The 25,927-nt window shown below is 35.0% G+C and overlaps 4 protein-coding genes across 4 annotated transcripts; 2 read left to right on the plus strand and 2 right to left on the minus strand.

Moving 5' to 3' along the window:
* Nucleotides 1-2,464: 2,464 nt before the first annotated feature.
* Nucleotides 2,465-10,483, plus strand: hps1 (HPS1 biogenesis of lysosomal organelles complex 3 subunit 1). Its single transcript, XM_079436430.1, has 18 exons — nt 2,465-2,591; nt 3,333-3,454; nt 3,656-3,790; nt 4,130-4,272; nt 4,459-4,567; nt 4,652-4,812; nt 4,928-5,027; nt 5,101-5,170; nt 5,313-5,368; nt 6,141-6,296; nt 6,530-6,709; nt 7,825-7,901; nt 8,021-8,152; nt 8,244-8,309; nt 8,432-8,576; nt 8,918-9,031; nt 9,125-9,207; nt 9,516-10,483. Exons 2-18 carry the CDS (start codon nt 3,338-3,340, stop codon nt 9,676-9,678), a joined length of 2,007 nt encoding a protein of 668 aa, XP_079292556.1. The 5' UTR covers nt 2,465-2,591; nt 3,333-3,337; the 3' UTR covers nt 9,679-10,483.
* Nucleotides 10,484-10,498: 15 nt separating this feature from the next.
* On the minus strand, nt 10,499-14,542 carry LOC306882008 (lactosylceramide alpha-2,3-sialyltransferase-like). The gene is made up of 7 exons (XM_079436431.1): nt 14,434-14,542; nt 14,142-14,303; nt 13,894-14,014; nt 12,266-12,570; nt 11,830-12,016; nt 11,447-11,587; nt 10,499-10,965 (listed from the first exon to the last, which is right to left on the minus strand). Exons 2-7 carry the CDS (start codon nt 14,273-14,275, stop codon nt 10,726-10,728), a joined length of 1,128 nt encoding a protein of 375 aa, XP_079292557.1. The 5' UTR covers nt 14,276-14,303; nt 14,434-14,542; the 3' UTR covers nt 10,499-10,725.
* Nucleotides 14,543-16,438: 1,896 nt separating this feature from the next.
* ankrd2 (ankyrin repeat domain 2 (stretch responsive muscle)) lies at nt 16,439-19,367 on the plus strand (the record flags this gene model as incomplete). Its single annotated transcript, XM_079437297.1, has 9 exons — nt 16,439-16,642; nt 16,885-16,992; nt 17,822-17,956; nt 18,078-18,182; nt 18,510-18,608; nt 18,694-18,792; nt 18,872-18,970; nt 19,066-19,164; nt 19,269-19,367. The coding sequence occupies 9 exons, from the start codon at nt 16,439-16,441 to the stop codon at nt 19,365-19,367; spliced, it is 1,047 nt and encodes a 348-aa protein (XP_079293423.1).
* Nucleotides 19,368-21,246: 1,879 nt separating this feature from the next.
* Nucleotides 21,247-25,683, minus strand: LOC306882300 (MORN repeat-containing protein 4-like). The gene is made up of 5 exons (XM_079436838.1): nt 25,555-25,683; nt 25,124-25,202; nt 24,167-24,281; nt 23,941-24,050; nt 21,247-22,336 (listed from the first exon to the last, which is right to left on the minus strand). Exons 2-5 carry the CDS (start codon nt 25,188-25,190, stop codon nt 22,188-22,190), a joined length of 441 nt encoding a protein of 146 aa, XP_079292964.1. The 5' UTR covers nt 25,191-25,202; nt 25,555-25,683; the 3' UTR covers nt 21,247-22,187.
* Nucleotides 25,684-25,927: the final 244 nt, after the last annotated feature.

Below are 25,927 nucleotides of genomic sequence, written 5' to 3' on the forward strand. Positions count from 1 at the left end.
GCAACATGGATTCTGTGCCTCTCCACTCTTCCTCCAGACTCTGGGACCTTGATTTCCAAATGAAATGCAAAATTTACTTTCATCTGAAAAGAGGACTTTGGACCACTGAGCAACAGTCCAGTTCTTTTTCTCCACAGCAGGTAAGACGCTTCTGACGTTGTTTCTGGTTCAGAAGTGGCTTGGTAGCCCTTTTCCTGAAGATGTCTGAGCGTGGTGACTCTTGATGCACTGACTCCAGCTTCAGTCCACTCCTTGTGAAGCTCTCACAAGTGTTTGAATCAGCTTTTCTTGACAGTATTCTCAAGCTTGCGGTAAATCCCTGTTGCTTGTGCACCTTTTCCTACCCAAATTCTTCCTTCCAGTCAACTTTGCATTTAATATGCTTTGATACAGCACTCTGTAAACAGCCACACCTTTCAGTAATGACCCTCTGTTACTTACCCTCTTTGTGGAGGGTGTCAATGTTCGTCTTCTGGATCATTGCCAAGTCAGCAGTCTTCCCTCTACTGTGGGGATGGTCATTAATTGAAACTCGAATGTAAATTTTCTAATGTTTTGAGATACTGATTTTTGATTTTCATGAGCTGTAAGCTCTAATCATCAAAATTAAAACAAAAAAACTTTTGAAATGTTTTCCTTTACATGCAATGAATCTAAAATATATGAAAGTTTCACTTTTTGAAATAACTTACAAGAAAAAATGAACTTTTTCATGACATTCTAATTTATTGAGATGCACCTGTATGTGAAGCACGCAGTTGGGTTAAGACTAGAAGAGAGACAACTGTGGCTACTGGGCGTGCGCACATCAATATAGCCCAGCATAATTTTATCACACTGTACAACAATAATTTCTATTTTTACACTATTGTAAGAGGTTGGGGTAGTGTAGACATTAATCAAAACACAATCTAATAGGCAGAAAAAAACAGTCGGAGCTGTTGGCTATCACTTCTAGCCACAACCAGTAACTATCCACCGACCTGAGAAGGTAAAGTAAACGGTTGTGTGGCTCTAAACCTGTCCCTTACAATAATGCAAAAATAGTCATGATTGTTGAACAGTGTGACAAAAATTACGCTATATTGATGTGCACATGCCCAGTAGTCACTTCTAGCCTTAACCATGAATACTGGTAGCATCTCTAGGCTACTAAATTCTACGCCCTTAGATATTAAGAATTGTTTTCATTTATTGAAATTTAGACCTAAAGATCATCTTAGTCTCTAACTGTCACTAATTTACAGTGCAAATAAATACATACATTTTCTTAGAATTTTTCTTTGTTTATATAAAATCAAATAAAATTTCAAACCAAGATTAATTTTGAGATGCAAAACTGCATAAAGAATTATTTCCAGAGTATATATTTAGACCATGAAAAAAAGATAATTTTGCGTTTAAAAATAAATAATAATATAATAACTTAATGTTTTCTAAAACAAAAAGCAAAAACAAAAAACTCAGATTTGAGTTTTGTTTTGCCAGTACAAAATGTCTTGACTGACCTGCAACCTTGGTTTGATTATGAATATGCATGATCCTTGTGAAGCAAGCAGGTAGGTCTTCTTGTCATCTGATCAAAGCTGACAATCAGCAGCATGGATTCATACACAGACATAATGAAGTGTGACGTTTCTTTCTCTGTATATGCTATGGACTGGAGCTCTGCGAAGAGTCAAACTACCTTTGCGTGACTGCCCTGGCTTTGCCATGCATACTGTAACCAAACCCAGCGTGAAAATGTTTATACTTTTGACCCTATTTGGAGTAGCCAGAACCCATCCCCCTCAAACCAAGATGGTGGATTTCATGGTGTTTATACTATGCAAAAGCCAATTACATCGAGGGTTAAAGTTGATACAATGTTAAATTCTTACATGTGTGTGTCATACACTGAACAAAGGAAAGGTCAAAGCACCAAAATATTTATTTAGAATTGCATACAGGAAGAAACAAAAAGAAAGAAAGAAAGAAAGAAAGAAAGAAAGGAAGAAAGAAAGAAAGAAAGAAAGAAAGAAAGAAAGAAAGAAAGAAAGAAAGAAAGAAAGAAAGAAAGAAAGAAAGAAAGAACTTTACAATGAGGTTCATTGGTTAACATTAGTTAACAACATTAGTAAACATGAACTAATGAACAATACTTCTACAGCATTTATTAATCTGTTATGTTAATTTCAGCATTTACATTATTAAAATCACAACTTAATTTACATTATTAAGTATCAAACTAGGCTATTAAAATCTTTTTTGTTTTGTTTTTTGAAAGAAAGAAAGAAAGAAAGAAAGAAAGAAAGAAAGAAAGAAAGAAAGAAAGAAAGAAAGAAAGAAAGAAAGAAAGAAAGAAAGAAAGTGAGTTTGAATTAGTTTATTGTGTGAAAGGAGTCACGCGCTTCAGATCCGCCGCACATGATCTGAATTCCAGACGTGTCGCGCGCTCGCGGCTGATCATCAAATCACGTGACGCACACACACACACACACACACACACACACATTACGGAAGCGCTGCTGCAGTTCACAGTTGATGCCAAACAAACTGGACCAGGATTCGTGCGCAATGATACCCTTCTGTTCTAAAAGAACCTTAAAATAGTAAGTTTACTTTAATAAAACATATGCAGCTAGAAAGTGTAGTGCAAAAAGTTCTCGCTCAATCTTAGACATCAGTTGAGTCGCGAGCTTTAGTTTCAGTCTGGAGGAACCGAGAGGTGTGAGGGCTTCTGCTGCAGTTTAGATGCGACCACAGTGTAATTCTAGCTGCTATTGTTGTGTACTTGTTTGCATGGTATTGTATTTTATTGTGTTATATTGGAAATATTTATACTGAAAACTTTAAGGAAGTTGGATGGGTTTGCAGTATGAGTTTCAAATTCCTTAAAGATTTTCTGTTCATTTATTTTAGTGTCTTACAGGAGCTTTTATCCCATTCATAATGGCCCTTTATGGAGAAAAAAAATATTTGAAGAGTTAATTTGCAAAAACCGATAACTGTTTTTAACAATTTTCAAAAATCATGATTTTTCATTTGTGCATTCCAGTTTATCTCAATCAAACTGCAGCTGGGTTATTTTGATTAGGTAAAAAAAATAACACAATAAAAACATGATAACAATAAAAAAACATGATTTTTGAAAATTTGAAAAAGCAGAGTTAGCTGTTTTTGCAAATAAACTCTTCATTTCTTGTGTGTTATACTTGAATACATTACAAATTATTAGTCTATTGTTTAGCATTCAGAGGTTTATGAGATGAAGCCCTGTTAGAATTATGCAACGTGAAAGAAACGGTGTGACTAGGATGAACTCTAATTCTAATAATTGAATTTGTGTTCAGGTAAAATGAAGTGTCTTCTGGTGGCCAACGAGAGCGCAGAGGTTCTGTTCTACTGGACTGACACCGAGTTCGAGCAGCAGATTCAGGAGCAGTATGGCGTTTCCCAGGAGGAAGGAGAACAAGTGAGAACGATGTTCAAAATGAATGCTGTTTGATTTACAGAAACATGAAACCGAGATATTTAAATTGATAAATATTTAATATAATTATTGTTTTAAGGTTAAATAAATAATAATTTAAATATGCATACATTAGACATGCATGCATGCATGTAAGGGTGGAATATTGAATGGGTATTAATATTATTCTTCATGTGTTCTCAGCTGCCTGCATTCGAAGACAGCATTAACACACTCTTCGCACCCATCATCATCTCCTGTAGCACCATGGTGGACCGACTCGGGGACAATTATACCTCCTTCAGCACAGAAAACAATCATATCTATGTGCTGCATCAGGTAATCCACAACAGAATGAAAGAGTCATCTGATTTTACACTAATAACATGCATGCATCCTGTTATGGACAGATATATCTGTTATAATCAAATATATATGAAATATATAATTTCTTTAAGTAATATAGTTAAATAAAATAATTGTTTTTATAAACCAAATATATATATTTATATAAACCATTTAATGAAATTTAACAATATAAATTGTTCTATAGATCCCCCCTTTTCTTTTTTTAATTTTATGTATTTTTCAAACTCTTATACTATAACTTTCCCCAACTTTTCAGATTATTCAAATCAGTCTGACACCAACATGCTAACGTTGCTCTCTGTCATGCAGTTTGAGGAATGTCTGTACATCACTGTGAATGGAGATGGAGATGAGACAGAAGAGGATTTGAAGAGAAAGATCTATGCCATAAAGAAACTCACAGAAATCATGTTCGGCATGGTGACGATCAGCGGTGCCCTCTTGAGGAAAGAGTGAGAACTGCATTTTCAGTTCAAAACCAGATTAACCTAACCAAACTGTAGATTTTAGTATATTGCATTTCACTTCAATATTATTATTTTTTTATATACCAAAGACTGTTACAGTAGCCTTTGAACTGAAACCTAAGCAAACAAATCATTCATAAAACGTTTTTAATGGACTTTTTATTTTGTCAGATTGCGCCCTCAAGATACAGAGCAAAGGAACCGGTTGTGGAAGAAGCTACGAAGCCTCTTGGAAACATACAGCCGCTTACGAGAGAATGACCAAAGCTTTTTAGTGGAGGTGTGTGCAAGTGCTGTTTTTTAATTAGTTGCATGCTAGTTTTAGTTTTTGATCATGTTCAATAAGTTCTCTGCCTCTGTTCAGGCGGTGGAGAGGTTGATCCACCCGACCCTTTGTGAGCAGTGCATCGAGTTTCTGGAGCGTCGTCTGGTGCAGCAGATCAACAGCAACATGGACAGAATGGGCGAGGAGGTGCTACACGCTTTCATACTGGTGCACACCAAACTGCTGGCCTTCTACTCCAGGTACAGCAAGCGCTGATTGAGACCGTGATGTTTTGACCACAACATCAGAAGGAAATTACAATATTGTGCTACAGAGAACTTTGAAGTGATCTCTGATTTCTTACTTTTTGTGCAGTCGAAATGCCAGCAATCTATACCCCTCTGATCTCCTGGCTCTGATCATCCTGGTGCAGGATCTCTATCCCAGCAAAATTGACTTAGATGACACTTCTGAGGTTTGATATCTCTTAATTATAGTCACAGTTGTTTTTTCTTCATTAAGGCTTTAATTGTTTTCTGTATACTTAGGAGTTAGAGAGCAGTTCAGTTCCTGATGTCTTCTACACACCTGAGCCCTCTCCTCCTGAACGAGAATCAGGTGACAAAAATGCATAAACATTGTATCTAATGCAATGCCATTCAGATCAGTTTATTAAAATACTGAAATTCTCTAAGACTGATTGTGTTATATAATTAAAAGCTGCATGTGTGAATATTTAGTTTTTGTTTTTAATGCATAGTACGACCAAGAGGTGACGGTCCTCCTGTCTTCCAGTTTGTAGATCCTGACGTTCAGGTGAGCTATCTGTTTTTCCATCACTGTTATAAAATCTGTTTATGTTCAACAATTTGTAAGTCAGTAAAATATTGTTTTAATATATGTGACCCTGGACCACAAAACCAGTCATAAGGGTACATTTTTCGAAATTGAGATTTATACATCATCTGAAAGCTGAATAAATAAGCTTTCCATTAGTGTATGGTTTGTTAGGCAATCAGACAATATTTTGCCGAGATACAACTATCTGGAATCTGAGGGTGCAAAAAATCTAAATATTGAGAAAATAGCCTTTAAAGTTGTCCAGATGAAGTGCTTAGCAATGCATATTACTAATAAAAAATTAAGTTTTGATATATTTACAGTAGGAAATGTACAAAATATCTTCATGGAACATGATCTTTACTTAATATATTAATGATTTTTGGCATAAAAGTAAAATCAATAATTTTGACCCATACAGTGTATTTTTGGCTATTGCTACAAATATACTGCAGCGACTTAAGACTGGTTTTGTGGTCCAGGGTCATATATATATATATATATATATATATATATATTTACATACACACACTTATATAACATAATACAATAAATGTCTCTAAATTTATAAAACATTTAACTAACATTAACCATATCATAGCACAACATTTTTCAGCTAATACTAATAATAATAATAATAATAAGAAATTTTTCTTGATCAGCAAATCTATCATTTGCAGAATGATTAGAATGATTTCTGAAGGATCCTGTGGCACTGAAAATTGGAGTAATGATGCTGTGATTTTAGATGGCCGAGGACAGTCTGCAAACTCTTGAAGCTCCCACCCCTGACCCTTCAGCCCCATCCAGAGTATTCCTGGAAGCCAAAGAGTGTCTCATGATGCCTCACTCCATGTATTGCCTACCTCTCTGGCCGGGAATAACTCTAGTGCTGCTCACCAAGGTGACAGTCTTTCATTATTAGACCTCTAAAGCAAAGACTATTTGCACTGCATCTTCTATGTCATAGATTTTTTTGAAGAGCACATTTGGACAGACTTGCTTATTTTGAAGCACAAGATGCTCTTTGGATCATTTTCAAATCATGCTGAATAACGTGATCATGCAGGTTTTATATAAATGTATGGAGTTGTCAGCTCGTCTTTCCATTTTATTTACACATGCATATATCAACAGATTCCTAACAGTCATGTGGCAGCATCTGTTTGCTACTTTCTGGAAGCTTTCGTGAAGCTAGAGAAGAGGTTATGTGAGGGGCATGAAGGGGCCGCGGCCATGCGGGGTCAGCCCTCTGTCCAGGAGCAGCGGAGCAGACTGGAGAAGTTAATCAAAACCTGGGCCAGCATGGACATTCAGGTCAGTGGACAACAGAGCACACACTTCATCAATTCCACACTGTCGGATCCACTTTACAATGTGCTACAATTAGGGATGGGATTTAAATTGGAGATTTAAGTTTTAATAGTTTTTCTTCATATTTCAATTCTGAATGATTCTATTTATTTAGCACTTTTGAAAAAGCATGTTATGATCAATAGTTGATCCTTACAGGTTTTTGATTTAAAAATAAATACTGAGCAATTTATTTAAAAACTTTTTCTTGTAAAATGTTAACTTTTAATCTTTTTTTTTATAAACGTCTCAAAATGAAAAGGTTATTTTACTATGCTCCACATAGTTTTAATTATATCTTTTCATAAAAAAAACTGAGTAATTATAAAAGTCATGGAAATTCCCATGCCGAATCGATTTTCTTTTTTCGAGTTACACTTTTGTTCAAAAGTTTGGGGTCAGTAAGTTTTTGTTTTTAAAAATGTATTCAATAAAAAATACAGAGGTATTGTGAAATATCATTACAATTTAAATAACAATATTCGATTGTAATATATTTTAAATTGTAATTTATTCCTATGAAGGCAAAGCTGAATTTTCAGCATCATTACTCCAGTCTTCATTATGTGATCCTTCAAAAAATCATTCTAATATGCTTATTTGATGCCCAAGAAATATTTCTTACTACTATCATGTTTAAAACAGTTATGTTTCTTAATATTTTTTTTGGAAACTGGGACACATTTTTTGTCAGGATTTTTTGATAAATATAAAGTTCAAAGAACAGCATTTTTTTGTATTTGAAATCTGTATTTGTATTTACTGTCACTTTTGGTCAATTTAATGCATTCTTGATGAATAAAAGTATTATTTAGTATTAAAATAAAGAATAACATTTTACAAACTTTACCTACTAGGATTTGCACACTAAAATGTATATTTAAATCCATTTAAATTGATAAATTTCAAGAATTGGTACCTGATATACCAATAAAATAAAAGCAAATCATCCCTATCATCCTCCATAAATTAAGACCTGTTAGAAAAGTTTCAGAAATGTATTGGTCAGAAATGGTGGGAACCCTGTAGATATAATGGCATCTTTTTTTGAAAACTCGACTCTTCATTTATATATTCAGACCTCCCAACTTCAAAATGCATGGACAGACTTTAAGAACAAGGCGTTTAGCAGATCAGGATCTGGATTCACAAGAGAGTGAGTGCTGTTCTCTTTATTGATAAACTACAAAACTCTGTTTTTTGCTCGCTAAATTCACTTATTTGATCTTGGATACAGACAAAAGTGACTTAAAACTCACATTTTATTTGTTACAGTTTGCTGCCCTCTTGTCGAAACATGAAGACTCAGTTGTGTGGAGTGTACAGGCAGTTTTTTGCAGCTGAGTGCATGGGCAGCAGTCAGCGATTGGCTCCTCATCTGCAAGAACGAGCTCTGAGCATGGTCCAGTATGTCTGAACATACTCCTCAATAGTACTGAAGGATGTTTATTTTAATGTGCCTTAACATTAAATCACGTTTCTCTTGTATTTGTTGCAGAGAGAAGTTAATGGACTGGAAGGATTTTCTGCTGGTGAAAAGCAAAAGAAATATCACAATGGTGTCATATCCTTTTTTGTTGCCTATCCTCCCTTCAATCTATTTAGATGGGTTGCATTCACACTTCAATCTTGAATCATTCTTCTTTTGTCATGCGACATTGTTATAATCTTTAATCATGATCTCACATACCTGGAAGAGTTTCCAGGTCTCATCCACTTTATCTACGTGGATCGTTCAAATGGTCAGATGATTGCACCCTCCCTAAATGTGACAGATCGCACCGTCTCTGAGCTCGGAAAGGGGCCTCTAGCTGACTTCATAAAGAACAAGGTATTTTTGTGTTTATAGATATATACAATATATTGCAAAGAAATCAGCATATTAGAACGATTTTTGAAAGATCGTGTGACCCTGAAGACTTGTGTAATGATGCTGAAAATTCATCTTTGTGTTACAGGAATAAATTACATTCTAAAATATCTTAAAATGCAAAATGGTTGATTTTTAAATTGCAATAACATTTTGAAATATTACTGTTTTTACTGTATTTTTAATCAAATAATTACAGTCTCTTTTGAAAGAGACGTCTTTCAAAAACATTTTCAAAATTAATTCACAATTGATTTCATTAGTTACTGACTATATACCATTCTCATCATGAATCTGCAAAGGTTTGGAGTCTTGTTGCAACAGCACAGCGGTACCTGCAAAAGGGTTACGCCACCGTGACGCTCCGGGATGGAGATTATTTCTACTGTTACTTCCTGTGGTTTGAAAATGAAACGGTAAATGACTGCTTTCGTCACCTTTACAGTTACTATAATACACATAATGAAAGTTACATGGTCAGTGTTGATGAGGTTTAAATGTTTTGACAGGGTTACAAACTGGAAGTGATAGACATACCCAGCTCCCCAGATGATGCCGCTCCAGTAGGAATGCTCACCTGTGATTATTACAGGTTTGATTTAGGATAATGAAGAATTCACATACAAATGATTGTCGCTCATAAATTACTAGTAAATTTCACAAAAAATTGCAAAGCAATGGCAAGTAGCACATTGAATAAAATGTTAAAGTTTGAAGTGGAAAGACTAAAATAATATTTTCTTGCAAAATGTGCTCAATTTGTATAACTTCAAAAAAAATTCACATTGCAACCCTAACTCTTATTTGAGACATGCTACATGACACCAGCTGTATGTTCTTTAATTCATGCATTAATTCATGTATTTTATGTCTACTCTGTCTGCTTTGATGGTGTGATAGGAGACTGCTGCGGTATTACAGCAAAAAACATCAGAATGAGGTGGTGAAGTGTTATGAACTGTTTACTGTTCATCTGGGTGTGATCCCCAATGAATACATTCTTCAGCACTGCAGTCAGCTGGCCCGTAAGCTGTGGGAGCCCACCCGTATCCCGCTCCTGTGACCAGCACAGACCTCAGAGGATTATGGTCCATGCAGCGGTGTTCACTTTATTCATGATCTGTAACCTACGTGGAGAGTTTTTTGAACTTTCTGCAAAAGCACTTCTTATTTCAGTTATGGTAATTGCAGAAAACATTGGGTCAGGAAAACAAACACTGCACTACTTGTACTTTCAATGAAACTGAGTGTAATGTGCAAGTGAACATTCTCAAGGTGCTTATAATGTAGAAATTGATCTGCTATTAATGGATTATTTTTGTGAAACCAGGACCAAATAATATAGGACAGTACTCCTTTTAAATATATTATTACCCAGATTTTATCAGGTGTCTGCCTTATCAATGTCAGTTAGCAGATTTACAGAACTCTTAAAAATAATCATTAATGACTCAGTTTTTATTGTGACAGCAAATTTAGTAAATAAATTGCCAAACATAAATTTCATTGCGATTTCTCTCCTTCCAGTATGTCAGCACTTTTTTTTTTTTTTTGCTGTAATTTATGATCATGAATTTTGTTACAGAAAGCATTTTGTATTTAAATTTTAGTTTTGAGGTTAACTTATTGATAATGAAAGTGCATTTGTTTTTTTGCCCTAAAATGTGATATTTCACAGAGCTGATTGTTATTACTAACTGGAATATGTCATTTATATTTTGCTGTAATATTGCTTGTATATATACATAATGTTATGATACATTTTTACACACTATGTAATCAGTTTTCAAGAAAAATAAATGGTAAATAATTTATTAGGATAAAATCTTTTGTCATCCTTAATAAAGCTGTATTTGAATGATGTCTATTATAGTAGCTTTGGTTTTAATTTTAGTAGTCATTTACACTTGTTTTAAATGCCTTTATATTACTGTGGCATTGTCTATGTTGCATTTTACCCAAAAATTGCAGTTTTGAAAAATGTTGAAATTATACATAGAAATGATGAGATTGTGACATTGAATGTGGCCTGCTTAAGTCCAGGTCTCTGGACTGTTTTCTGTTGTTTGTCGTCTCTCTTAACTCTTAGAAACATGGAAAGTTTCTGCAGTCATGACAGTGCACCAGTGAGGTCTCGCACCGCTCCAGATTTGACCAGCTCCCGCAGTAAGATGGTCTCAGCGCTGACATCGTGAACCACCTGTGTGTTCATGGCATCCATGCGGAGAGAGCCGTAATAATGCAGCAGAGCTCCAGGGTGCTGCAGGTCGTATCCAAATCCAGCTAAACTCACCTCATCACACACCTGCAGGGCCAGAACTACCGCCGTTATACTCAGCGTCGGCACTATCTAACAAACAAAACAAAAAACGGACTTCAACGGACAGTGCTTTCAGAAGATTTACAAGTCTAAGGAAACATGAATCAAAAGTAAAGATAGGAAAGAGATTATAGTATTGCAAAATATATCTATTTCAAAAATATGCTTTTCTTTTGAACGTTCTACTTGGCAAAGAATCCTGAAAATGTATTAGGGTTTCTATAAGAATATTAAGCAATAGATTCTGAAGGATCATGTGACACATAAGACTGGAGTAATGGCTGAATTAGAAAACAGTTCAATCACAATTATATTTCAAAAGTTACAGTTTTAACTGTATATTGATCAAATACATGCTGCCTTGGTGCATATAAGAGGATAATCTGACCCCAAACATTTGAATGGTAGTGTGTATATGTTTTAGAAGAACATTATCTATTTAGTAACCTTTTGAATTCAAAGACGGCTATAGTTTGAATTTGCACATTTGAAAAATCTTCTCAGTTCTGACCTTTTTCTGTTGCTTTGCATAGGTTTGCAGCACCTGTCCAGTCCTGTATATGATTTCAGGATTTAGGATGCGGACATGTTCTGGTTGAAGAGGTATTGAGTCTATTACATTCTTCCAGAACCACAATTTAGACCACCAACTCTACACACAGAACATTTTAGAAATTAAAAATTGTACTTTTTTGGATTTTTGGCCATTTGTGTTAACTTTAAAGTAATCTATATAGTAGTGCACTGCCAAAAGATGACAAAAGCATTAACATTTTATAGTCACTCTGTTCCACGAACACAGACTACAACATTTCTTTCACTAGTTTTGTTTTGTCCAACAAAATACTCTCTAGAATGAGAATATCCTTCCCAAAAACCTTCTGCGTTACTCACCAAAGGCTCTTTGGTTACTACAGAGATGAGCCATGCTAAATCTAAACTCTTGAATGCCACCAAAGCCACCACTTCAGTACTCTCGTATTCTTGTGACTGAGAAGGAGCCCCTTCTGGATAAATGAGCCGAATGGTGGTTCTAGATCCAGCGTCTTTTTCATATCCAAATACTGGAGCATTGTTCACTCTGTAGATATGAAGAGTAAAATATTAATATCGATATAATTAGTTTGAGTTAATATGAATCATTAATTGCATATTAGAATGATTTATGAAGGATCATGTGGCACTGAAGACTGGAATAATGATGCTGAAAATTCAGCTTTGATCACAGAAATAAATTATTTACAACTTAAAATATTTTTAAATGTAATTTTCACAATATTATTGTTTTACTATATTCATGACACCCATACGTGTTTGTTAATGAACTAACCTGATGATAATGTTGTACTGGTTTATATGAGGTCCAAGATTTTTGCCGTGTAAAATGCCACCGCTTCCAACCACCACGCATCTCCTGCAGGTCTCTGGGCCAGTGGGTACAGCAGTATAAGGCAGGGCTTTCAGGGCCTGGGCCACCATCTCCTCACTACCCTGCAGACCCAGAGGAGGAGGCAGTGCCCAGTCTCCTGTGCCGTTCTCCAGGAACACTGGAATCTTCAGCAGCCCAGCAGGTATAGACAGCGTCCTCACCCTCTCCACACTCCAGCCGATGCGACAGGACTGATTCAGCAGAGCCTGAGGTGTGTACAGATGAGACAGGTTTACAACATGCGCCTTTAGAAGTCAGTATTATCATTATAAGTGATTTAATATGAATGGTTTCGTGATTCATTTACATATACACTACTGTTTAGAAATTAAGAAGCTAAGATTAAGAAAAGCTTTTATTTAGCAAGCATAAGACTTTTATAATGTTACAAAAAATGTGTATTTCATATAAATGCTGCTCTTTTGAACTTTCTAATCATCATAGAATTGATGTATTATGGTTTACACAAATATGTTAAGCTGCACAACATTGATAATAATAAGAAATATTTGTTGAGCAGCAAATCAGCATCTAAGAATGATTTCTGAAGGATCATGTGACACTGAAGCCTGGAGTAATGGGAAATTCAGCTTTGCCAGCATTACATATTAAAATAATAACTTATTTGAATATATTTAATAATGTCACAGTATTACTGTTTTTGCTTTATTTTTAATTAAATACAGTCTTGATTAGCATTTTCGGTTGCACTTGATTTTACAGTACGTGTACTTGCATGTACTTACAGTGTACTTAAAGTGTACATACCTAAGAAAGTACTAGTAATATAAGGTAACTACATGGGGTAGGGTTAGGTTTAGGGGTAGGTTCAGGGATAGTACCAGTTATTGTAATTACTTCAATAAGTACATAGTATGTACATGGGGAACAGGACTGTAAAATAAAGTGCTACCACATTTTCTTTCAAAAACATTTGTATATTGTAACATTTATAAACCGTCCCCAAACTTATTATCAGTATAGTGTATAATTATTTATTTGACAAATCTATTTTATTCATTTATTTGAGTCATTTAATGACATATATTTATTATGATACTATAAATTCTCTATAGCCCCAACATAAGTATCTTAATAACTTAATTTTAATATCTTAAGTATCTTAATAACATAGGTAAATAATCTTTATTGACTTGACTTGTTTACTACTAAAGATCACTTTTAGTTAAAACTTGTTTTTCCTGCCCTGCCGGAAATACTTGTTACCCAGATATTGTGTTATAAAGATGTTTTGAGGCCTAAAAAGTTTGAAAAGGTTAACTTGGATTGGTTAAGTTAAATTGAATCAGTGTTGGTGAAGCTTTATATAATTAATTTCACTAAATGAATGTACAGTAGGGGCATATCAGATGCACACACACTGTATACAGTTCAGTTTACAACTCGTCTCAATCTTGCAATAACGTGGAATATGAAGTCGCCTTGATTATAATAAGTAAGATCATATTCTTCAAACTGACTCAATTCTTCAGTTTCATGTGATCAAGACAAGCAGTGAATGTCAGTACCAGAGTTTCAGCAGAACTGTCATTAGTCCAGGTGCGCTCTGGGGTTGGCAGATACGCAGGAACCAGAATGGCCGAATAACAGCTCAACAACAGAACAATGCTTAAAATGAAGTTGTTCCTCCTGAAATCATAAAACAGCAGTCTCATGAAGCTTAAACTCTTATGGTGTTTCAGAAGCTCTGTGCAGCGTGTGAATGGCAAGCATGTTTCACAGCATGTGTCACAGCGCTTATCTCGGGCAAACCCACCAACTAAGAAAGAAGTCTCTGGATTCTGCCCTGCTGTGTTGGGTGGTTGGGCTCTCCAAGCTGCTGGCTTCCGGTAACAGAGGAACGCTGTCTTCGGGATTATCATTAACACTCAAGTGTTTCAGAGTCACCATTCTTTTTCAAACCAATTCCCAACTACACCTGTCAGTTATGAAATATGAATTGAGGAGTCATAGTTTGCTTTTTTGTTCTGTAGAGTCAATGATCTACAACCTTCGTTCACAGAACATTTAATCTGAATGCTTTATCTATGATTTGTGTTGCGTCTTACCTCTTATTTCAGCTGCTGTCTTCTTTTCCCAGGTGTAGAGATAGAAACATGTCTGTGTTGTATTGAAAATGAGCTGTGCTTTTGTCCCTTTCAGTCACAGCCGTGTTTTGTCTCGTTCTGATCCCTCCTCCCAGTTAATCATTTATCCGTCTCAGAGCCTTCTCTTTGTATACCACAGTACTTTATCTAGTATACTGTTCAAACAACCACACAATTCCGTTTATGATTATGCTTGATATTATTCCTAAAAACCATGTTTCAAAGGTCCTTTATATCCTTTATACAACTATTGCTCAGAGCAAAAATAAATAAAATAGCAAAAATCTTAATAACTAACCATAAGTAAATAAAATGAGTTACACTTTGTGTCATTTTGTTCACTGTTTATTCATGTTAATTAATACATTAACATGAATAAACAGTGAACAATGCATTTATTACTCTATTAATCTTTGTTAATGAAAATACAGTTGTTCATTGTTTATTCATGTTAGTTCACGGTGCATTAATGTTAACAAACACAACTTGTGGTTTTAATAATGCATTAGTAAATTCTGAAATTAACATTAAGATTAATAAATGCTGTAGAAGTATTGTTCATTCTTAGTTCATGTTTACTAATGTTGTTAACTAATGAAGCTTATTGTAAAGTGTTACCATGAAAGGTATTGACTTTACTAATTGGCTACTAAGGAGAAATTCTCAGATTTAAGATGTAGCTTTAGTGCTCTATCATTTAAAAAAAAATGATTTGAAGTCTCTTAAGCTCTTGTTTGATCAAAAATAAAGTAAAACTAATATTATGTAAACTATTACAATAAAAAAACTTTTTATTTCTATATATTTTGAAATCTAATTTATTCCTGTGATGTGAAGTTGATTCTCTTCAGTGTCACATGATCTTTCAGAAATCATTTTAATATGCTGATTTGCTGCTCAAGAAATATTTCTTATTATTACAAGACAGTTGTGCAAATTGTTGTGTAAACTGTGATCGGTTTTAAGGATACGTCAATGAATGGGAATTTCAAAAGAGCTGCTTGATCTGAAAGAGAAATCTTTGTAAAAACGTGAAAGCCTTTTCTTCCATTTTTGATTGATTTAATGCATCCTTGATATTTTTTAAATATATTTACAGTGTATAGCGAAATAGAGGGAAATCTGTATTCATCTGGCAGGAAAATAATCAGATCTCAGTTGCTGAACAGATCCATTTTCACTTTCAAAACTTACTGAGAAAAACTATAGTTTATATTACTCGGTAAAACACAAATAGCAGCACTTTTAAACTATTATTGCTATATTTTACAAAAAGACAAAAGATGCATCGAACTTGTTTAATTATGAAGTCTTAGCTGTAAATCTAAACGCTGCTGCTGCTTAAAAAGTAATACATTATTTAAAAAATACATTGTTTTTAAAACAGTTGAACTACTAAATCCTGTAGCAGAATTGTTAGTTTTAAACAAATATTTGAATAGATTTTTGTCAGTTTTGGGAATTTCCCTATTAATATTTTATTTTAAAAAGTAGAAAAAAAAGCTATCAGTGGCACTCAACATTTTAGTCAACTGAAGGGCTTGAACAACATGACTTTATTATAAAACCAAACCAAACAATTAGGAGTAGGCCATTTACTCTTGTCACATGTTCCGCGTGATTATTTGCTGTTGCTCAATGCTTGGTACAGTTTGATTTATTTGTCAAATGATGATGGTTTTATTTCTTAAATGTCAACTTGATCTCACCTTCACAACAACGCGCTTCTGTTCTTCCTTCCCTCCTTCTCTCAAACACTTCATCATAATCAGACATTTATGTGCATTCTTGCCCACATACACCTAACAGGATGTTCCTGAATGCTGTTCAGTGATTGGACATTGTGTGTCAACAGGCGTTCTTTGAAACTAGAAGGCATTTATGAGGTATCACTTGACACTAATGAAACGCTTATAAATAACATAATCTCCAAAACGGTGTTTATTGGGCCGTGATTCTTGTAAAAATGGACTCCCATTGTGTGGCAGAGGGCAGGCCTGTCGAGGTGGACGGCATCGGGTTGAACGGTGAGCTCATGGTCGCGTGTTTGTGTGCGATCCAGCTCTTGTCCACAGCTGTCACACAGGGCCTGACGTGGCTTTACATTCCTGCTGTGAGCTATAAGACCGGGTCAGATCTCAGTCTGGCAGGACTGCTGTTATTTGTGAAAGTTTGCGACTTGCAAATACTCTGGGTTAACTTCTTTATATATTTGATTTTGTTATAATGGAAGAGAACATCCTGTGGGCGACGGCTGTGGTTGATAGAGCGGCCCTTAATAAACGGGAGGAGGTACAAGTCTTTAATTAGATTTATTTCTTATTTTGAGCATTTACTGTGTATTTTATGTGAATTAAGTCTGGGGAGGACCTGTCTGAGAAAGCTTATTTGTCTTGTATTGAAATTGTTTAGAAGCGTCGAGCTCGGGCACGAAAGTTGGGGATTTTGGTTGTGGATGCATCTTCTGTGGCGGTAGAAGGAGGGAATGAATCCGTCCATCAAAGTGTTGCAAATATTCAGGTGAGTGAACAATCAGAGGAGAGATCAAAATATGGACTTTTAAAGAAAAGATGAACATTTTACCAGTACGAGATAAACTGATAAACAGAGAGCTATAGGAGCAACCTCTGAACATTCTCCTAAGGGGTTTTGACAAATGAATAGCAGAAAAAATTACTTTAGGGTATTAAAAAATGTAGAAACTGAAGAAAAACAACATTTATTATTATTATTATTATTATTATTACTATTTAGCTGTTCAAAATGTCTGAAAATGAAGTGTCACTCCATAAAATGACTCTTTTTGCTCCCCAAATTTCTAATTTGGTTCCTCCAAAGTTCTAAAAAGAACCACTTTTTCTTCGTGTGAAGAACATTTTAAATATTTGAATAACTTGTTTCCACTATAAATATGTTAAAAGTTATTTAAAAGATGTTAAAAGTTCTTCATGGAACCTTATATGCTAATAAATTTTATTTGTTAGTGTTCTTGTAGTAACAAATGGTCATGACATAACTATGTTATGTTGCTTATTTTTTAATAACTAAAGCCTATTTACATTTTATTTATTACTTGTTTTAATAAGGGGGGCAGTGACTGTACATTTTCCACTAGCGCACATACACAGAATGCTGTATTGGTAATATTACTGACTAATATCAGAATTGGCATCTCATATCAGTTTTATTCACAGCATTTTATACAACTGAGAAATTAAAAAGATTTTCACAATCCTTTCAATTAAAAAAAAAAGTATGAACCAGTTTTATTGTAAGAAGTCTTCATGCATGTACTTTATGCACAAGACTGAATCAGTCAGTGATGGAGAGAGGTGAATTCTTGATGCAGGCAGAGGAACGAGTGAGAAAGATCTCTTCTGATCTGAGGCGTGAGATCGTTTATCTCGGTGGTGGAGAGAACATTATTAAGAAGATGATCAGGAACAAGACTGCAGCTCCTAAAGACCTAATGGATGTTTTAGTGGTAAGGGAAACCCTTGTTGAATAGTACATATATTATAAGATTTGATTTATTTTGTTATTTTTATTTTTACATTTATTTATTTTTTGATTACGCATCAAAATTCATCTCTGGTGTTTTTCAGGGATCTGTGGAACCGGAGGAGTTTTTAAAAGCGGCGGCTCAGGGAAAGTCGAAAGTAGTTGAGAAATATTTGGAAGATGGAGGAGATCCAAACATCTGTGATGAGGTGCAGTCCAGTGACATGTTCTATCCAATTTTATGATCAAGATATTATTATAATTTTTGCAAAAAATTTATTTAGAATTTTTTATTTTTAATTTTAAATGTATAATTAAAGCTTTCGGATTTTGTTGTATTTTTGTCTTATTGTAGTTATGTTTTATGTTATGTTTGTATGTAATTATTATTATTTTTTTTTTCAATTTTAGTTGTTTTAGTATATTAAATGGAAATAAGAAATGTTGCTTTTTCACCTAGCTGAAATAAAAAAAATTATATTTTATTTTAGTTGACTAATGGCTCTGATTCCTCTGTGACAACTGTTTTGTCTTAGTTCAGGAAAACAGCGCTGCATCGGGCTGCTTTGGAAAATCATGCTAAAATAGTGGAAAAATTACTAGACAAAGGTGCTGATATCAACTTTAAAGATAGGGTGAGATCAATAAATTGGTAAAGTAAATAAATTTTAGAAAATATGTTGTGATTGCACTGATTTGCTTTTGTTGTCCTCGGTTTAGCTGGACTGCAGGGCTGTACATTGGGCTTGCAGAGGTGGAAGTCTCCCAGCACTGAAAGTTCTTCAGGACAGGGGAGCTGACATCAATGTCAGAGACAAAGTAATGCAAAATACTGAAAAGTATATAAAATAAGATGTATGGGTGGTATTATAAAATCTTCTTATTCTCTCCCATACAGCTGCTTAGCTCACCTTTGCATGTGGCCACACGGACAGGTCACAGTGATGTGGTCCAACATCTTCTAACCAGTGGAATCAATGTTAATGCCAAAGATTGGGTAACAGATTAATAATTCATGAGGAAAACAGTTGTACTGAACATGCAGATTATAATTCAATTAAAATATTTTAAGAAGGTTTCTCTTTTTTTAAGGAAGGAGACACAGCACTGCATGATGCTGTCAGATTAAATCGATATAAAATTGTCAAACTCCTTATACTGGGAGGAGCCGATATGCAGATCAAGAACGCTGTAAGTACTTATTAGTAGTAAAAATATTTGGCAGTAAAAATATTTATCTATTATAACAAATATCGAAACAGCTGGATATAAATACTTCATTTTCTTGTTTTTAGGAGGGCATTACAGCCACAGAACAGGTGAAGCAATGGCAGTTTGACACAAAGGAGACACTGGAGAAAGTAGAACAGATGAGAGAGGTTGGCCTGGCCTGACAGACACATGGAGATGCATTGGATTCATTAGAGCGTCTGTGAACAGGTGCACGGCTGGAGAACATCCCCACCTCTGAGTAACTATTTACTTTGCTGAAAGGTGCCTGTCCTCACCAGCTCATTAGTATACTGGATGAATGAGCCTTTATTAATCTATATAAAAATGAAGGCTTATAATTTGTATTTTTTTTTCTATTTAAATAGTGGCATAGTATAACTTGATCAGATCAGTATTACTGGTCAAAATTTTGGAATAAATAAGATTTTTATATATTTTCAACAGTCTCTTATCAAGGGTGCATGCCTTTACTGTCACTTATGATTAATTAAATTTAATCCTTACTGTATGACAGTATTTATTTCGTACTTTTGAATGGTGGTGTTTGTTTCCACAAAAAATATTAGGTAGCAAAACTGTTTTCAATATTGATAATTAATAATAATAATGTTTCTTGAGCAGCAAATCAGCATTTTAGAATGATTTCTGAGTGATCATGTGACACTAAAGCCTGAAGTAATGATGCTGAAAATTCAGCTTTGTATCACAGAAATAAATTACATTTTTAAATATATTAAAATAGAAAACAATTATTCTTAATTGTAATAATATTTCACATTATTACAGTTTTTTCTGTATTTTGATAAAAACAAATACAGCCTTGGTGAGCATAGCATCTTAATTATTCTAACTTTTGTCTGGTGTGTGTATATATATATATATATATAACAAATATTTAAATATTATGTTTTGTTATGCATATTATTAAATCTTAATGTTGCTGCTTATCATATTTCTGCATTACTCAGGTGAACATGGTTGGTGCATTATATTATAAAAGTTTAATGTCAAGATGGTTGGCACTAAGAACATATTTACTATTTACATTTTGCATTTTGACTAGTTTGCTAGCTTTGTCTTTCTGAAATGAGAAATGCATGCACAATATTTAGTCTATTCGACTTCTACATAACGTATCTTTCATTTGAAACATATTTAACATGCTATAGTTTTGTCTATGGCTTACTGTGCCAGGGCAGGCTCATTGCTGTGCATAGTTTCCTGATGCATCAGATGACAAGGCTTTGGGTGGAGGAAACTGATATGCCCATGTGTGAGACATACGTCATCTGTTCTTATTATATAATCACAATCCAGCAGCCTGAAAGCAAACATTTGCCCCAATATAAGGTTGTTTATGAATCAACAATCCAGCTCTTCTCTTTGTAGTTACTCTGTGTGTGTTTTGCTGCTGTATTAGAGATGTAATCCATGGCCTGGCTCATCCAGTTCCCAAACTGATCTCTCGGCCTGCTGTCATGAAGGGTTTCCCTGTGTCACTGGCAGTCTCGTTGATAGAAACATCACACAGTGTGCCTGCGAATGACTTGTTTAAAGCGCTCAGTTGTTCTATGATTAGAAAGCTTTTAGTCACGCACTGCAGTGGTTTCATTTAGCGGTTGGATTGCTGGATAAGTGCTGTGCCCTGTTAATATTCTGTTAACTGAATCTTGAGAGAGGTATAACAGGCTACGTATGTTCAAATAGAAATGGTTATGTATTAAGGAATTCATTTGGATGAATCTCTGGGGCCAGGGAGATTTAATAAGTTGTTCCTTTATTTATCAAAGATTCCTGAAAAAAATATTAAGAAGCACAACTGTTTTCAGCATTGATAAGAAATGTTTTTTAAGCACCAAATCAGCATATTACAATTATTTCTGAAGGATCATGTGACACTAAAGGCTGGAGTAATGATGCTAAAAAATTCAGCTTTGTTTTCACATAAGTTACATTTTAAAATATACTAAAATAGAAAATAAAATGTTATTGTGACAGAATATGCATGATTAATAAATGATGCACCAAATTTAGATCAGGTGGTGTTTTCTGACTTTTATTTCACTTTATTTTTTGATTCTCTGCTCAAAAAAATAACAGTGCAAAATGCTTTTTGGTGTCAGTATATTTCAGATTATAGTGACTAAGGCTTCTGTCTGACACAGTGGATGATGAACAGTGAACCATTAGCAGTCAGTTTGGAAAATAAAGTAAACACAAATCAGTCATCAAACATCTGAAGTGAATATACAGTACATCTGCCCAATGACCCAATACTTTTGAAATGATTTCAAACAGTTCTCTGTAATGTACAAGGAAAAATACAACAAAAAAGAGTGTCATAATATTCTATAATGTGTTAGTCAATTATATGTACTCATTTTAAATGAATGAAATTAGCAAATAAATAAGACAACTTGCAGAAAGCATTCCCTCACTGCTGTTGTATGTCAGTAACAAGATTTTAATCCAGCACTATTGACTTTTAATGCAATAACTAAGGCAAATGTGCAATAAAGAATGTTGATTCAAACAAACAGACAGTTACAATAGTAACGATAGTCAAACGTTAGTGATACAATCGCAGACTCACAAAGGCAAATTTCATATATTTACTATAAACATCATCACGTGACCACGCTTCCGTACCTGCAATGCCTCCGATGGTGACTTGTTTTTCCATGCCTCCATAACAAACATACAGAATTTTGTGATGTTTTTAAGCCACAGAGGAAACCAAGGCAGAGCAACAATGTGAGAGAAACAGAGGTGTGTGGAATGGAAACACTTTCATCCATCCCTGAGGGTCTGATGGGTCTCACATATTTTTGAGCTCCGTTGTTTGGTGAAGGCAGAGATCACCCCTGAACGCAGATCCACAGTCAGCTTTGACTTCTTTACTTGTGACACTGCAATCTGTATGTATTCGGGGGCCTGATCTGAAAGCCGCAGTTAGGGGTGCTCTCACTGAGGTCAGTTTGTCATACAGAGAGGCCGCGGGCAGTGGATGCTGAGTTCTTGGCTCTCTGCACCACAGCCTGACACTTTTCACGTTTCCGAAGCTTGTTGTTTTCAAACACTCCCTCATTCCGTGGAGCACCATGGGAACCATCTGGAAATGTCAGCAGCCCTATGGAAAAAAAGACCACATTTATTCATGCTATAAATCTTCACAAATCATAAACACAATGCCACATGAATAAATAATAATTACTTTTTATTATCCACCTTATAGCATATAGCTTCCAGTTATTTCAGCTGTACAAAAACAGCTTTATATTACAAAATGGTATTTCTTGTCATATTTTAATTTATTGTCATAATCAAGAATGCACTGGTTTGTAGTGCAAATAGTTTTACCATTTGTTATTCTTCTAGTTACAGCGGCAAATGAATCTGAAGTCTTGCACATTCACAGAAAATCTTGTACTTCCACATTTCAAAATAAGGTGGATATACAAGAGCAATTCTGATTCTGACTGTATTTTCCAACATCAGTCGGAATTAATAACTGACATTTTTGCCTTGATGACATGTCTAAAAATAAAAGCTTTTTTAGCAGATATTTAATAAATATTCAGGTTTCTAAAATGTGACATGCAAATAAACAAGTTTTTAAGAATTCAATTCATTGCGCATATACGTTAGGAATTTTTAAATCTGATTGATAATAGAGTCCGATTCAAGCATTCACGTGCTTATTTTTTTTCCCTTATAGGTTTCAGGTCTACACCAACCATTTCAATCTGATCGAAATTTCATTCAGATAAAGCTCAATCAGGGGTGCGTTTCCTAAACCATTGTTAGATAAGTTGTAATTACCGTCATAAGTTCCATTGTTGCTTATGTAGTTCAGTGATTGTGTTTTCTGAAACCATAATTCAAAGGAACATTCACAAACAGCATCGCAAACTTATGTGGTCAGAGATACAGCTCTCAACCTGCACTAACGGTAAAAAACTGTGAAAATGCTACGGTAAAAACCTGTTACATGGTTAACGGAAAGTTCCTGTAAAATTTACAGGGAAAAACCTAAACTGACGTTCCCAGAATTCCCTGCGTTCCATTTCAAATTCTGTTTGAATTTGACGTTTTTTCTTTGAAATAACTGTTTCTTAGTTTTTTCTTATCAGTTATGTTTATTAGGGTTGTATGTTACATCTAATGTTGTTAAATGAATGTTTATAGCATATTTCAGTTTAATGAGTCTCACCATGATGGTGTTTAGTGCTTGTGTGAATGACACTGTGCACCTTCTGAATATGTTATTGTTTAAAAGTTGCTTGTGATGGGCTTTGGCTCATCATGTGACTTTCTCCTCATCACCTGCATTTGGTGGTTATCAGTGTATTTCAAAGGAACAAAACAGATTTCAGTACTTTAATAGGTTGGTATATTAAGATTATATCAGTTAAAGAAATTACGGTATTTAACTGTAAATTTAAGTTAAAACCTAAAACGTTGCTACCGTATTTTTAACGGTAGAATTCTGGCAACCACAGCTGCCAGTTTTTTACCGTAAATTGTACAGATTTTTTTTACAGTTTGTGGTTAGAAGCATGGTTTCTTGTTAGTATGGACTTAGATCATTCTCTTGAGGACAATTGTATGGACACTTGAGGTTGTTGTAGGGGCAACGTACCCCAGATCGACTAAAGTGTTTACGTTAAGGCTTTTCAGTCCAATTAAGCCATTATTCCGATCATAAACAGATCATTTGGGTGGAATATTTACCATATCCTTCAACACGGCCACTTTTGAATTCTCCTTCAAATTTCATCCCGTCACACCTGCTGAAGATTCCGACCCCTTGGAATTTTCCCTGGGCGAATTCACCCTCGTACCTGTTGATCAGAAGTGGTGTTGTTTACCCTGTAAATAGTCTCACAGTGTCACTGCCAACATGTTCATCTCTGTTTAAGTAGGTAAGTATTTTGAATCTGATCACATGCTCACTCACCTGGATCCATCAGGAAAGACTAACACCCCTGATCCGTGGAACAGGCCATTCTCAAAATGACCTTTATAACAGGTGCCATCAGCAAACTTCAGCTCGCCTTTACCGTGCCTCCGACCTACACAGCAAACACACTGCTTCTTAAATGAACACTGAGGTTTCATCCAGTAGACTAATTCTATGGGCCGCTCTCTAGTGTGTTAATGGCTCTGATAATTAGTGCTATAATTAGAATGTCATTCCTACTTGAGATCACACCTGCATCTTTTACATAAGCAGTTTGGATCATGTTTAAGCCTTGTGAACATGTTTAAGCATGTTAATATATGCAGTGGGACTGGGGCTAGTTGTCACATTTTTATCTCTAGTGAATATTTCTCAGGCTAGGGTCATTTTTTAGAAGTATGTCTAGACACACTATAAAAAATAATAATAGCCAAAACCGATATCACACTACATGAGGGTAAGTTGTCACAATGTGAACCTGCCATTAAACAGCCTATTGTAAGCTTTTCATTTAACATTTAGTCAATAAAATATGAATTAGATCAGTCACTACACCTAAAACAACCGGTCCTTACATCATAAATAAAATAAATAATATAGATTAATATAAGAAAACATTTCTTCTGACAGATATAAACCTCTTTCGTAAGGTTTCAACAGATACAGTACAACTGAAAACAATTACACTGATATTTTCTGTAGCAATCATAGTAACGTTATGTCAAATCCATTTCCCCAATTATAGAAAAGATAATTTCTATAAATTTTAAATCAATCCTATTGGTAGCTAGAATATAGCTATACAGTAGACAGAATTGTTTTTGTATCTGACAGTGTTGATTAATCCAAAATATTTCATATAAAAAATGTACTTGTTTTGACAAATAAAAATAAAATATAAGTAAAATGTGCTGAGAATTTAAATCAGTGCAAGTTAAAGTGTTTATGTCTTGCCTTCCTTCCATTCTCCGGTATATTCTTCTCCTCTGGAATAAGTGAAGGAGCCCCTGGTTAAAGTCATACCTCCACCAAGCTACAGACGACACAAATTAATATTAAGGTCGGTGGCAGAATTAACAGAATAGAATTAAATGATAATAAACAGAGGGAAACAAAACCAATTCTATTTCATTTATTCATGTACAATAAAATATTAAATAGGACATCATCACCAATGCCCACACACAAAGCTTACTGTGTGCTGTACAGTGCTCAGTCTAATAAAGTGGGACCCAACACTGTATAATTAATAGGGTAACGGGTCATTTACACCGATCACGTTAAAACATTCACGGGCTGAGAGAAAGCGGCGGTGACGTCATCCCGCCTCTCATGTAAAGCCGTCTGGACGCTATTTCACGGCCGCAGATGAACGTATCATTTACCTGTGATGTTTCTGTGCAGTCTCAAGAGCATGAACACCCTTCGCTTTGTCCAGCGGATCCGCAGAGAAGGAGAATCGGGTTCTGCTCGCCGGTGTTACGGTTCCTCGCGCTCAGTCTCGCTCAGTCTCTGAAGATCTCGCGTTGTTTTGCTGCGTGAGGTGGATGTGTGCTGAGCGCTGATTGGTTGATCAATGACTACAATAGGTCTTCTCTAGGAATGTGATACGCACTCGTTAGTGCTGTTTACTAAGCAGGTATGTCCATTACTACTGCTCATACATTAGTGCTCAACCTCTCTTTTTGACTCGAGCCATTGAATAGCCACATGTCAACCACCCACAAGCATTGTAAAATTTGTTTAAGCCCGTCTTGT

The sequence above is a fragment of the Barbus barbus genome (genome assembly GCF_936440315.1).
Source record: "Barbus barbus genome assembly, chromosome: 16".
In the NCBI taxonomy this organism is placed as follows: Eukaryota; Metazoa; Chordata; class Actinopteri; order Cypriniformes; family Cyprinidae; genus Barbus; species Barbus barbus.